Below are 14,479 nucleotides of genomic sequence, written 5' to 3' on the forward strand. Positions count from 1 at the left end.
AATGGAGAGAAATGAAATGAAAGGAGGAGGAGTCCCAGAATAAAAATAATTGAGCTACAGAACAGCTTATGCAGGAACAACCCACATTTGGGGTGGAGGAGGATAGAGGATATGGAATAGGTAGAGGAGACTAATCTTGGAAAGGTTTTAAAATAATGGCTACTGGAAAACTACTGGAAAACTACAGCCATGCAAAAGCCAGAGGCTTCTATACGCACTCATGTGTCACGTATCTCCATCCTCTTACTAGGCAAGTGAAAGGCTCTATCACAAATTCAAGGTCATATTCCAGCTAGTCCAAAGTACTCAAGGAAAGGCCTGCAGAGGACTCCAAGGGCTCCCATCCATGCTTTACAGAGACTTTAAAATAGACAGCAAAGTTTCACTCTATCGCCAAGTCTCTGGAAGGCTGATTTAACTTTCCCTGCAATTGCAAACTCTGATAAGCCTGGGCTCCTGTTTAATGCAGAGCTTTCTAATCACATTCAGTCACACTTCCAGACCTTTGCACCAATCCTGCAAAGATCTGCAGGGCAGCCAGTGCGCCCAAGATTGTTGAGGGTGCGCTTGCATGCACATCCCATCCCTGGTTTGACCCTTTGTGCTTTCAGTTGAATGCTGAGTTGTGTAACTAGCTTTATGAGGATGCTCTCAGTGAGTGCTGACGGAGAGAGATTAACACTTCATCAAGCCATTACTTATTGCCTCAAAGACTGGAGAAGTTTCTCCACTTACACCTAGCTCTATTTTCCTGCAGCTGCATACCTATATTTGGTAGTCCACCAGAGCTGTTTGAGTTTTGTTTTTAATTTCATCAATCAGTCCATTGCCCACCCCCAGCTTGCATTTACTGTACTTCTTTACATGTATCTTTAATAAAACTCTGTAGTTGAATTAGTGGAAATAGTTACATGGGGGGTTGACTAGATGACCCTCAGGGTCCCTTCCAACTCTACAATTCTGTAATTTCTGGCTTTCAATTCTGAGGCGGGACTTAAGAGAGTGAGAGAGAATTGGCACATTGAGGGATGGACTAAATGGGGACATTTAGGGATGGATTTTGTTCAATCCACTTTTTTTAAAAAAGGAAGTTCAGTTAATTCACACCTCTCAGATGGATCTGAGAGGATTGGAAAATAATTACCCTTCAGATTCTGCAGTTCTCTTTATTTTGTGGTGTAGTTCTCCACTTTAAAATGTATAGAAAATACCAAAATAATAGAATCAGGATTGTTGAGTCAGAAGGCATCCTAATGGTCATCTTGTTCAGTGCCCTGCAGTGCAGGAAGCAGAATGCATATAAATTGTGGATTTTTCAGCATACCTTGAGATAGTATGATTTCCAATACCTATTTTGTGATAACCTACATATTTAAAAAGGACACTGGTGGCTTTGTGGTCTAAACCACTGAGCCTCTTGGTCTTGCCAATCAGAAGGTTGGTGGTTCGAATCCCCACAACGGGGTGAGCTCCTGTTGCTCGGTCCCAGCTCCTGCCAACCTAGCAGTTCGAAAGCACACCAGTGCAAGTAGATAAATAGATACCGCTCCGTCAGGAAGGTAAATGACATTTCCATGCACTGCTCTGGTTTTGGTGTTCCGTTGCGCCAGAAGCGGCTTAGTCATGCTTGCCACATGACCCGGAAAAACTGTCTGTGGACAAACACCGGCTCCCTCAGCCTGTAAAGTGAGATGAGCACCGCAACCCCAGAGTCATCTGCGACTGGACTTAACTCCCAGGGTTCCTTTACCTTTACCCTTTTACATATTTAGATGAGAAATTTCATAAGTTAATACAGAAGCGGAACAGAGCAGACTTATGAAGGAACACAAATGAAACTGATATGGAAAAGACTGGTCCATTCACCCCTAATGCTGCCCTACCATGCAGGAGATCTGAGAGAACATACTACGCATTGTGGCCAGGAAGGGGCCATGGGCAGTGCCGGTTGAACGGTACATTCAGCTGAAGGAAGTGAAGATGGAGAAATAAATATTGGGGTACATGGGACTTAAGGGATACCATGACAGAGGGTTTCATAAGGCAAAGGTGCTTATGATGGATCTAGGACTAGATTTGAAGCCAGTGTAGAGAATTAAGGGTCTGATTTAAAGCCAGCTGCCCAGTCGGTAGAGCATGAGTCTCTTAATCTCTGGGTCTTGGGTTTGAGCCCCATGTTGGGCAAAATATTCCTTCATCGCAGGGGTAGATAGCCCTTGTTGTCCCTTCCAACTCTACGATTCTATGAGTGGCAAGAAAGGTGAATGGCAACAGAGTTCTGAATAGAGGTACGATAAAAAATTCCTGGTGATACTGGTTATCATCAAAACAGGGAAGTGTTCTTCCAAAGGCTTTGGCTGCCGAAATGCAGTGCTTCTTTTGGATTCAGACAGGCAATGAAGACCACCCAGGCTGCTCTGTTTTATATACAGGATGTGGAAAATAAAGAACAAAGGCAGAGGAAACAGGTGGCCTCTTATGAAGCCACCTGTTGCTAGAGATTCCTTTCCCCTCTTGGGCAGGCAATGGGTCAAACTCTTCCTAGGCCATCTCAGTGCAAACCTTGCTGTCAACACCATGAGATGATGTCCGTTGTTTCTTGCATTGTTCTTTATTTCCCTCACCCTGTAAATAAAGCCTGCTAAGGAGCAACTTTGATGGCCCCCATTGCTTATCCGAACCTTAAAGAACCACTGCCTTAGGCAACTGGTACCTTTGGCGTAACAGGAAAGGCAATTAATTGCTCAGCTGGAGCAAGCCCTGTTACAATTGGATGTGCTGTTTGGCATATTTGTCTGTAATGCAGACTATAAAGAATTTATGCAGAGAGCTGTACATTGCACAAAGCCAGGGCATTCTCCCTTCAGAAATAATGCATATGTTTCACAGCACGTTGCCCCTAAAGGCAGATACATTATGATTAAGCATCAAATATTTATGTAGGAATGGGCATTCTGCATTGGGATATTGTAACAATGGTGATAGAAATGCACATTTTGCTTTCCGGGGGAGGCAGAGAAAATTTACAAGTATTCAGAAAGATTTGCATGAACAGCCAGTCGGAAAGGATTTTGAGAAACAGCGGCTTGCAAGTAGCTTTTACAGCAGGTTGGTAATATTTTTCCCTTCAGAGAATACAATGAGCATTCCTTTAATTCAGTTTGCTCCCTCCTTCTGCTGCCCTCTACTGTCTGAACCAGCAGGCTTCTGAATCTCTTTAATTCTGCATTCCTTGGTTTCATTTTATCGTGCACTATTCAGCACATTCCCATAGGTGCACTGCAAGTTACCCACCACCAAAATTGCTGGGACTCATTAGCTGCGACTATGTTGCCATTGAAATAAAGGGGACTAGGAAGCAATGGCTTATATCCTAGTAAGAACTCTGCTGGAATAGGCCAAAAGCCCATCTAGTGCAGCATCCTGTTCTCACAGTGGCCAATCAGGTGCCCATGGGAAGCCTACAAGTGGAATCTGAGTCCCATGGCACTTCCAGCACCTGCCATTCACAGCAGCTAATATTCAGATGCATTGTGCCCAGGGCCGGATTTAGGTTTGACGAGGCTCTAAGCTACTGAAGGTAATGGGGACCTTTATATGCCCAGCTGTCCTTTCTTTGTCAACAAATTGTCACTGTTTTTTGTGTTGAATATATGCTATATGGTAATTTATGGACCTAACAAGTATCGAAAGCCATTTGCACATGTAGAATGTAGGCACCCTATATATAGAAATGAGCAAACCAGTGATATTTTAGGGAGCAGGCTAGCAGGCGGGGCCCATTACTTACATCATAGGAGCCTACACAACACAAAACACTGTTGCTGTATGTAGGTTTTATTTTATTTGTTTTTTATCTTATATTTTGGAAATATACATCCAGGTTTTTTCCCTTTAATTTTTTGAGGGGCCCCCAAGAGAGTGGGGCACTAAGCTATAACTTGTTTAGCTTATACAGTGGTACATCTGGTTACATACGCTTCAGGTTACAGACTCCGCTAACCCAGAAATAGTGCTTCAGGTTAAGAACTTTGCTTCAGGATGAGAACAGAAATTGTGCTCCGGTAGCGTGGCAGTAGTGGGAGGCCCCATTAGCTAAAGTAGTGTTTCAGGTTAAGAACAGTTTCAGGTTAAGAACAGGCCTCTGCAACAAATTAAATACTTAACCCAAGGTACCACTGATTGTGCCTCTCCAGCTGTGGTGATGCAACACAGCCATCATGACTAGCAGCCATTGACAGCTATGTTCTGCCTTCAATATTCTGTTTCTTTCAGTGAGACCAAGCCTGAATTCTCACACTCTTGAAGGATCCCCGACTGAACTCAATAGGGCTTATTTCTGAGTGGGCATGACTATGATTGCACAGTTCCTTATGACTAATGTTAGCAGGATAGTAACCTTTATTGTGAAGTGTGTTGGAATTGTAACACTTGTAATGATGAAGGTAGCTTTTTAAATCATTATATATGTCACCCCAGTAATAGCCTGTGTGGTAGGGTTATCGCTCCATTTTCCTGAAAGAAAATGAGTGTTAAGGGTGCTGAGAGCTGCTAGGTGACACACCTCTCCACTCACAGAGCTACACTTTCCAGAAACTTTAACAAACTCATTATTCCCAGGATTCTTTGGGAGAAGCCATGGCTGTTAGAGTTGTATAGGGGTGCTTTAAATATATGGTACAGATGTGGTCCAAGCTGGCCACACTGAGGGATCTGGCAGCTTTCTATCTATCAGATGGAGCACAAGATTAGCTCTATAATTTCCAAGTCAAGGAGGATTCTGTCCTGGTTAAATCAATCTATATTTCCCTCTTCTGAATGACATCTCCAGATGTCTAGGAAGCAAGAAACCAGAGAACAATCTGAGGGTTTGGGGATCAATGGCATTCGTGATAGGAATATATTCTGCACTTCTTCATCAAGTGGTATTGTAGGAAAGTCAAATCTTTCATTAGCACCAAGGGGTTGAGCTTTCTTATATCTCCCTTGGCCTGCTGTTTAAATCTGTGACCTTTAAAATACACTTTTAAACACTTCAGACATATACTCTATATAGAGAATCATTTTTTAATTCTATTTATGCAAACAAGCTCAAAGCCTCAGTGCTTCATTAAAGGTGTGAGAGGTTTCCCTCTCCCACCCCCACCAATTTCAAAACAGTACCTTGTAATAAAATCTGTTTCAGTAACCCATAAAGGAGCACGCCAAAGAGAGCACTCAAAACTTCAGCAGCAAGAACATCTCCATCTAATACGACAGGGAGCCATAAGCAAAAAGGCCCTCTCTCTTGTTTTGGATTTTGGATTTGATATCCCGCTTTATCACTACCCGAAGGAGTCTCAAAGCGGCTAACATTCTCCTTTCCCTTCCTCCCCCACAACAAACACTCTGTGAGGTGAGTGGGGCTGAGAGACTTCAGAGAAGTGTGACAAGCCCAAGGTTACCCAGCAGCTGCATGTGGAGGAGCGGGGAATCGAACCCAGTTCACCAGATTACGAGTCCACCACTCTTAACCACTATACCGCACCTTCTGAACTGAGGAGGGTCTCAGATGAAGATTGAAGGGTCTGGGCAGGTTCAGATTGGGAGAAACACTTCTAAAGATATTGGGATCCTAAGCTGTAAAGGCCTTTATGAGTTTAAATCAGCCCAGAACCAGTGTCATTTTCAGCCTGTTGGCATCAGGTGGCCACCGTCTGCACTAGCTGCAGTTTCCAAACTGTCTTCAAGGGCAGTCCCAGGTGAAGTGCAGGGCAGGAATTTAATCTTGAGGTCACCAGAGCATAGATTGCTGTAGCCAGGTTAGCCCTGCCAGAAAGGGTCATAATGAGGCCACCAGCTAAGGCAGTGGAAGGCATGCCATGGAGGCCACCTCAAACTACAAACCCACCTAGAACAGGTTGCACACAACTCAGCCAATCAGAAGAACCCACTAATAGCATAGAATCAGAGAATCATAGAATTGCAGATGAGCCGAAGTCCAGCCCCCTGCAATGCAGGGATCTCAGCTAAAGCATCCATGACAGGTGGCCATCCAACCTCTGCTGAAAAGCATCCAAGGAAGGAGAGTCCACAACCTCCTGAGGGAGTCTGTTCCACTGTCAAAGAGTAATGTCAGAAACTTCTTCCTGATGTTTAGCCGGAATCTCAGTCTTGTCTTGAACAAATTTCAGTTTATTGGCTCTCATCCAATCCATAATCGCAACCACCCACCAGTTCAGTACATAAAGCATTTCTGTACAGCAGCCTCCCCCAAAATGGTGCTTTCCCAGGGTTGTTGGACTACAACAACTATCATCCATGGCTATTGGCCATGATAGCTGGGGCTGATGGGAGCTGTAGTCTGAGGACATCCAGAGGGCACCAAGTTTTGGAAGGCTGATGCGCTGTCAAAAAGGGGTGTTATTCAGACCTTGTGTGTATTTTGCATGTGTGCATCTTTGTGTGTGTTGTAAAGAAAAGCCATTTGAGACTCTTGCTTTCCAACACAGTGTGCAATTGTTTTCTTTCAGTCAGCCCAGCTGCTTGTCATTTTCAGCAGTCCTCTTGACTTCCTAGCCATGACTGACCATGTCCATTGTTTACATGTGCAATGCAGCTCCTGTATCCCTTGTCCTCCCTCTCGCCTGTCCCTCCCTGTGCACTGCCATCAGTCTTAATTTGATGTCCCACAAATCCTGCCACCTCTGATCCTGTCTCCTCAGCCAAGAAGACGCCAGCTTCCTCAGATGAACGTGAAAATGCCAGCCTGCCAGCCTCTGAAGAGAATCCACAAGCCTTACTTCTTTCGGAATCCACGGAATCGCCCCAGAAGCAGATGGAAAGGAACTCAGCTCAGCTCCCCAGCCCTCCTCCATCACTTCCAGTTCCTCCACCTAAGACTGTCTCCAAAGTCTCGAAGATTGTACCAGGTGAGCCTCATTCAGGACTTGTCTTTAGGGCTAAAATAGAAATAAAATAGGAAATTGCCAGACCATTCTAGCTGTATAATGTCAACACCGGCTAGCAGCAGCTCTCCAGGGTTCCCTGGAGAATATTTTTTAGCACTACAGGGGGTGAAGAACCTGAAAATGCAATGCATGTGCTCTAAAATTGAGATGCAACCCTTCCCTTAAAAGGCAGAACTCCAACATTATGAGGGGTATGCATTATGACATCAGAACACAAGAGTAATTGTAGTAGCACTGCAGAGGTGTGGAAATGCCATGTTTGGTAGAAACTTCATATCTTCCCAGATCAGTAGTTCTGCTCCCAAATTGTCCTGCAATCTGATACGTTGATATTCAGTGAAAAAGAATGGAGGCCAGAAGGTCTGGTGGTGATAGAGGAGAAAACTGCTCTTCTGATTCATGAGATGGAGACTCAGCCTGTATAAAAATGATAGGATTCCACCCAGCTCCTTCTTATAATTTGTAGGAGTGGTGAAAGTTCACATGTCATGGGATTCAGTGTTTGTTTTCCAACATTTAATAGGTAAGAAGCAATAATTTGTAGTAACTGACTCTTGGCAATGGTTGACATTTCATGTCCGATGCCTTCCAAGATCAAAACAATCAAGAGATACAGGAGGAAATCTTTTGCATCGCCAGGTTTGAATTCACATGGGATATTCACAATGCAAAAGTGAATTTCAGTCTGAACTTAATTGTAAAGTCCCTGTTCACATCAAATATTTTTAAAATACATTAAAATTATTGACAAAATCCAGATTTTTTTTTTTAAGTTTAACAAATATTAGTGAACTCGGGTGCTAGGTTTTATGACAACTGGATACCCAAAATAGAGCTAATGAGGAACAAGAGGGGGAGATTAGCACTCTTGTGGGAACCCCAACTTTTGCAGAAGTTAAATAAACAATCTTTGGGGGGGATGTATCTGAATCAGAGCTCATCAGTTCTATGATCATATTTCTTGCACATAAATAATGGTGGAGATGGTACCCTGCAACTCTGTTAATGCTGATTTTTACTGGTGTCACTAAGGTTGATAGATGCTCAGCTGAAGTTGTTCATTCTCATTCGAATTTGAAGAACAGGAAGCATAAAGCAAAAGGAGGTGAATGAAGCCATTAGGGCTGGGCGATATATTGTCCAAAACCATCCAAGTCCATATCATGATACCGGTTTCATAATTTTTGACCAGGGAATATATCATGAATCATGGTGTGTGTGTGTCTGTGTGTTATGCAAAAATCACAATGTGGGGAAAACCGCGAAGCCAGCCAATGTCTCTACATAGCTCCATTCTAATTTCAGACATTGTGATATATTGCGATGTTGAAGACCAGATATCGCCCGGCCCTACAAGCCATAGGAGATGCCACGTCCTTGAAGGCAAGTGTGGCTAACCTGTGGCTCTCCACATGGTTGTACTACAGCTCCCATCATTCCTGACTATTGGCCATACATGTAAGGTGGAGTCCAACAGCACCTGGTTTAGCCACTCCTGCCTTAAGCTACAAGGAAGGGACCCAGGGAAAACAAAGCACCTTGAAGGATGGGATATCTTTTCTGAGGGTCCCAATTGCCACATGCCAGCACCGTAAAAAGGGCGCACAGTTCACTCAAGCTCCACCTTTAGTCATTTTAAGATACTTGAAAAGTAGAATCCACATTAGGGGACGGTTCTTATTTCTTTCCCATCCACAGCATGCCTTCTAGTTTGGGAGCCTCTGAATTTAAATCCATGCGTGTGCCACTGGGTGGCGTAAAGTCATCAGCAGTGGCTGAAGTCAAGTCTATTGCAGCAATTATTTCAGTGGTTCTTTTGTCAACTGTGTGTGGGTTTGTTTTTGTTTTTAACGGAAATGCGCTGTATTGGGAAATCACCAACCAAGGTCCGTGGGTGAAATCTCAGTGCATAATCCATGCAGCTTCAAAGGCTGGTTTCCCACCCCACCCCATCCCAAGTTGAGACCTTGGCAGTTAGAAAAGTGTTCTTCAAGGACCAGTTATGGCAGTTAAGCTTCCCTGAAGCACAGCTGGCTGACTTGTAATGGCTTCAGCACATAAAGATAAACCACAGAAAGAGTACCTTGTTGTTGTTGGCATCTCAAGAGACAATGGAGTGTGCCTCCAGGGGTCAAGTCAAACCACTGTGTTAGCAGCACCAAAGTGACCTCCCCAGGCACAAGCCTGGGCAGTGTGTGTGGAGGTCCTGGGCTTCCCAGACAACAAGACCCCCAACTCTCGGCCTTGTTGATGTGGTCCTAAGGAGAGCAGAGCAAAATGTATGGCACCTGCTTGGCTGCAGGAGTTTCCAGAAGGAGGTGTACAAGGTGCAATCCAACAATTCCTGATTTGTGTAGGGTTTGCTCCTTAGCCTTTTCTTGTCCTGGTGATATTCCACAAGATATTGAATGCCAAGAACTAACAGTAGCAGCAGAGAAAACATGTCCCCCCTCAGGCAGGGTGGAAGGAGAAAGAACTTGCCCATGTGAAGACCTCCTGGTGGAAACCCTTACACGTATGGTTCTCAATTGTAAACTATATGCTGATTTCCATCAGCAATTTCTAGATCAACTCTGTATCCCTAAATGGAAGCCAGTGTTGGAGGTCATATATTTTCTATTACTGGGGAATGATCAGGAGCTCACCAAGTTAGTGGCTAAATATCTCTATTTGGTTTTTTTTGTCGTCGAAATACACTGCAGACGTCTGATCTCCCTGGAGACCTAGAGATGTGACGATAGACTGCTCTGCCTCCTTTCTTTTAGCAAATGTTTTGTGCCACTGGGGAAGTGGTAATTCTGTATTGATTTGTTTTGGTTGTTTGTATGTGATGCCAATAAAAGGTATGATGAAGATGATAACAAGTGGAGGTTTAGGATCAGAGCTTTCCTTCCCAGGTTGATGAGCCCCAACAGCCCTGAAAGAGTACTGCTAAAAGGCTTAATCTGCAGTCCACCAGAAGTTTGCACAGCTGATCCTGCTCTGCTCTGGTACCCATCTAACCATAGGTCAGCCTTCCTCATAAAGGGCGCCCTCTAGATATTCTCAGATGGCAAGCTCCATGCAATCCCAGCATGCATGGCCAAGGATGATGGGAACTGCAGTTGAACGGCATTTGGAGCACAACCACATTGAGGAAGGCTGCTCAGTGTGGCTCCAGTGGGGGCCTCCTCCATGGCATGCAGCCATTAATGCCCTTTTGTGGTTTTATTTCCCGCAGCAGGAAGTGAAGTAGATGAGCCAGCCTTGAAATCCCCTCCATCCACTGTCTTGAAGAATTATGTAATTGTTGGTTCCTCCCAACTCTCAGGACAAGCTGCTCCCTTCCAGCCCTCAGGCCAGAAAATCTCCGAGCCCCACCTCAGAGGGCAGCACACAACGCCAAATGGCTCCCCTCACCTTGGTGCCGTCCACCTGCCTTTACCTCCCAGCCGAGTCATCGAGGAACTTCACAGAGCTTTGGCCACCAAACACCGGCAGGATAGGTAAGATGCTGGAAGGTTACAGGACACGGCAGGGGCATCCATTTCCATTGCTCAACTTTCCAAGGGCTAGTCCTGCTCAGAGTTGACCCATTGACATTCATGGACATGGCCACCTTCGCTTCATTTATTCCAGTGAGTCTACTCCAAGTAGCTTCATTGGCTGTGGGGAAAGTGCGGATTTTGAAGGCTAGCTGCATTTTGATACGTGTATTATTGTTAATTATTTGTATACTGCCCTGCATCCCCAGGTCTCAGGGCGGTTCACAAGATAAAACCACAAGATAAAAACATAAAATAGATAATAAAAACAAGAAGATTTTAAAAGGGTATTGGATGTCAATCATCCAAAGGCCTGGTTAAAGAAGAACATTTTTGCCGGACGCCTAAAGGTGTATAATGAAGGCAGCAGGTGAGCCTCTCCTGGGAGAGCATTCCACAAATGGGGAGCCACTGCAGAAAAGGCCTCTTCTTGTGTTGCTACCCTCCGGACCTCTCATGGAGGGGGCACACAAAGAAGGGCCTCAGAAGATGATCTCAAGCTCCAGGTACGTTCATATAGAGAGATGTAGCCCTTGAGGTTCTGCAGGCCTGAGCTGCTTAAGGCTTTATAGGTCAAAACTTTGCATTGAGCCTGGAAATTAATTGGCAGCCGGTGCAGTCAGGCCAGGATCAGTGTAATATGCTCAAACCATCTTGCCCTGGTGATCAACCTGGCTGCTGACTTCTGCACAACCTGAAGTCTCTGAACAGTCTGTTCAGAGGCAGCCCTGAAGTTCAGGAAGTACAAACTGGGTAGGTTCATGTTAAAAAGTGAACCAAAGTGCTCTTCCATCCTTATGGTGAATCCACCCTGGACCTCACTATGGACCTTTCCCATCTGCAGAGAACTTATTTGTGTTACTGGGTTCTAATAGCCTCAGGCCCATAACAAAGGCTGATCTAAATGCTTACCAAATGGCAGTCCAATTCTTAGGGGGGAAGAGAAGGTACACATCACCATGCATTTGATGCCATGTGCAATGTGGGATTCTCTGTATATGCAGAGACCTGAATGGTGCACTACTGCCCCACATAAACTAGAGGAGGACTGGGTGCAAATTGGTCTATTATGCTTGAAAAGATTGATGTATTTTGTCCATGCCAAAGAGTATTTTAGATGTATGGTGGAAGGGATGGGCAGGAATGGAACCCATTCCTGGTAAATGTCCAAAAAGGCCACAACTTATTCAGGGTTAATAATGATGTGCTTCCCTTGCATACTTTTTAAATCTTTCGTAAAGCACCCAATTGCCCAAGTGGAGATGTTTCTTTTGAACTCTAGTCTTCCACTAAAAACACACACACTGCCTTCTTTGGAAAGGTCAACCCGGCACCCCACATTAACATATTTCAAAACAAGGTGTCAGTCACTGCCCTCTTGTGCCTTCCCCTTGTGACAGATATTGAGTTCTTGGCTTCCCTGTCATAGACATGGTAATCCCACCGCAGCTCCTTCACAACCCTCTGCAGAGCAAAGCGCTTGAGGCAACAAGCTTGAGACATTGATTCCCTTCCTGTGGTGCTAAGTCGGGGGGGGGGGGGACAACAACCCCAAAACAAATCCGTGTTATCTGCATTTCCACCCCCAGCTTTCAGGGAAGAGAAAACAAAGGTTCTCCCAAGAAGCGAATGGACATCCGCCCATCCAGAACGTGCAGCGTTGATCACAGCAAAGAGAAGGAAAGTTCGGTGAGCTACAACAGCGACCCGGAGAACAAGCGGAATTCCGTCAAGGAGTCGGATGAGAACAAAGAGAACCTGATCATGAACTCTGAAATCAAGGACGACTCTGTTTTCTATCAGGATGAAGAGGTTTTGAATGACTCCATCATTTCTGGTAAGCAAAGTCACTTTGTGAGCCTTTACGAGAAATTCTCAAGGACAGGTCCACTGGTTTTGTTCCTTTTTTACATGTGCGCTACATTGTTGCTCAAGGTCGTGAGGGAAATATTGGCCTCCTTTTCAAATCTGCCATTCCTTCTCTTTGCCTACCCATCTCCATCCGTTAGCTTCTGTCCCATTCTATTAGAGTCTTTGCAACTCCATGCTGTTCTTCTGCATCTCACCCTTCATTTCAGAGTTTGATGCCTGGCTCACCTTCACCCTTCTGGGACAATATTTCCCAGTTTGCTCCTTAGGTTCCTTGGAAGCTGACGTCTACTAAATCAGTCTGCAGCTCTCTGTGGCTTCAGGCAGAGGACATTCCCGGCCCTACCTGGAGATGCCAGATTGAACCCGTGCCATTCTTTGTGCAGTGCAGCTGCTCTCCTATTGATGCTCTTCCTTGGTGATTCCAGTGCCCAGGCTGATCATTCCTGCAGCAGAATGTTCAGCAGCACCTCACTTAGCTACTGCCGCTTTTGCCCAGTAGCAGATCCAAGAAGGGCATTTCATTGACCATCTCCCCCTGACAACTCTCTCTCTCTCTCCACCTGTGTTTTGCTGCCACTGCTCCGACTCTTCTTGTAACTTGCACCGCTGAGTAATGCAGCCTCACATTCATCGTGACTTCTGCCAAGGTCCTTTGTTAAAGAACAAATGTGGGAGGTTAAGATGATGCTTTAACTAGCTTATGGGGGTTATTTTTTAAAACCACCACCACAACAACAACACATTTATTTTACAGAAAAACACACACAAAAAACATCAAAATGCAAAACACCACCAAACTTTTTATCAGCAAAATGAGCTTTAGAATTGAAACTAAACCTGGGCTGAACTTTTAGCTCACCTTTCTTTGACTATTTGCAGGGAGGCAGGGGGCAGAAATTGAACACCCAAAATTGATGGGGGAGGGGCAATCTCCCCTAAGGTTTTTCAGGTGGGGTTGGTTTATTTAAGTTTCAAGTGGTGAGGTAGCTGAGGTGATGTTGTTCTTTGCTCTCTAATTTAAAAAACAACAACAGTGCATGTGGTCCCCATTTGGCTTTCTCTCTCCAGCTCCAGAACCAGAGGAAGTTGTGCGTTTTTGTGCAGATACAGGGATGCGCAGAATACAAACCTGACAGATTTTATCAGGTCCAAGATTGAAATGCATTTGGGAGGTTGCAGAGAACAAATGAGAGCAGAATTCGGGCCCACCATCAGTTAAAATGGCAGGTTTAAAATGCATTTACAGTGCAGTCCTAAACAGGTTTCTGCAGATTGGCAGCCCTCCTTACCTGGAGATGGCAAGAGATTGAAGCTAGGGCCCCTCTGTGCGCAACCCAGATGCTCTGCTAGTGAGCCACAGCCCTTCTTCTTGAGCCTAGGAGCCTGAGTAAAATTGTTCACCCTCCCCAAACTACCCAATTCACAAAGCCCTCCAGAGAAGAAGAGCCATATCTCCATCCTTTCCCCTCCTTCCCTCCCCAACCAAGCACCACTGGAGTATTAAAAACACCTCCCCCCCCCAACAAGTTGACACTCTTGACTGTTGCAGATTTTACACTAATCTGGACTGGCCGGCTAAACCAGGTGAAGGTTTAACCCTTGGTAGGTTAGGGACTTCCCCTGCTTGCCAAGACAGGCTCTGGTGAATTGAGGAGACCCAACAGTGGGTCCAGTGGTCAAGAAGGCAGTTTCTGCATATGCTGTTGAGGGAAGTGGGGTGGGTGGGTGATGAGGCTCGTCCACCTGGGAAGGTAGTCCATCTAGGAGAAGGGAAACTCTGATCTTAACCCCTTGCTGCCTTGTGATGATACTCATTCATGAGAAAGGCCTCAGAAGTAAATCCCGAGGAAAAATTCATACCCACTGCCTTGTGAGACGTCTTTGGGAATAGAAAAGGCTAAGGAGTAAGCCCAACACAAATCCAGAGGGGCGTCCCTAAGATGGCTGAATGGATCTTGTATGCCTCCTTCTGGCAACTCCAGCAGCCAAGCTGGTGCCGTACATATTGCTCTGCTTTCCTTTGGACTACATCAGTGAGGCTGAGAGGAGGGTCGGGTCTTGTTATCTGGGCAGCCCAGGACCTCTATACACTCTGCCCAGGCTTGCATCCTGGAGAGGTCACTTCGGTTCTGC

At 45.2% G+C, this 14,479-nt stretch overlaps 1 protein-coding gene across 4 annotated transcripts in view; it reads left to right on the plus strand.

Annotated features, from left to right (window-relative positions):
• The window catches only part of PHACTR3 (phosphatase and actin regulator 3), a 205,188-nt gene that overhangs the window by 110,580 nt on the left and 80,129 nt on the right, over positions 1-14,479 (plus strand). For all 4 annotated transcript variants that reach the window (XM_083618764.1, XM_083618766.1, XM_083618765.1 and 1 more), the window contains 3 exons: positions 6,705-6,911; positions 10,261-10,435; positions 12,064-12,311. In XM_083618764.1, the coding sequence (XP_083474890.1) occupies positions 6,705-6,911; positions 10,261-10,435; positions 12,064-12,311 (630 nt within the window). The remainder of the gene's footprint in view (positions 1-6,704; positions 6,912-10,260; positions 10,436-12,063; positions 12,312-14,479) is intronic.

This window comes from Podarcis filfolensis (assembly GCF_964270895.1).
Source record: "Podarcis filfolensis genome assembly, chromosome: 6".
NCBI lineage: Eukaryota > Metazoa > Chordata > Lepidosauria > Squamata > Lacertidae > Podarcis > Podarcis filfolensis.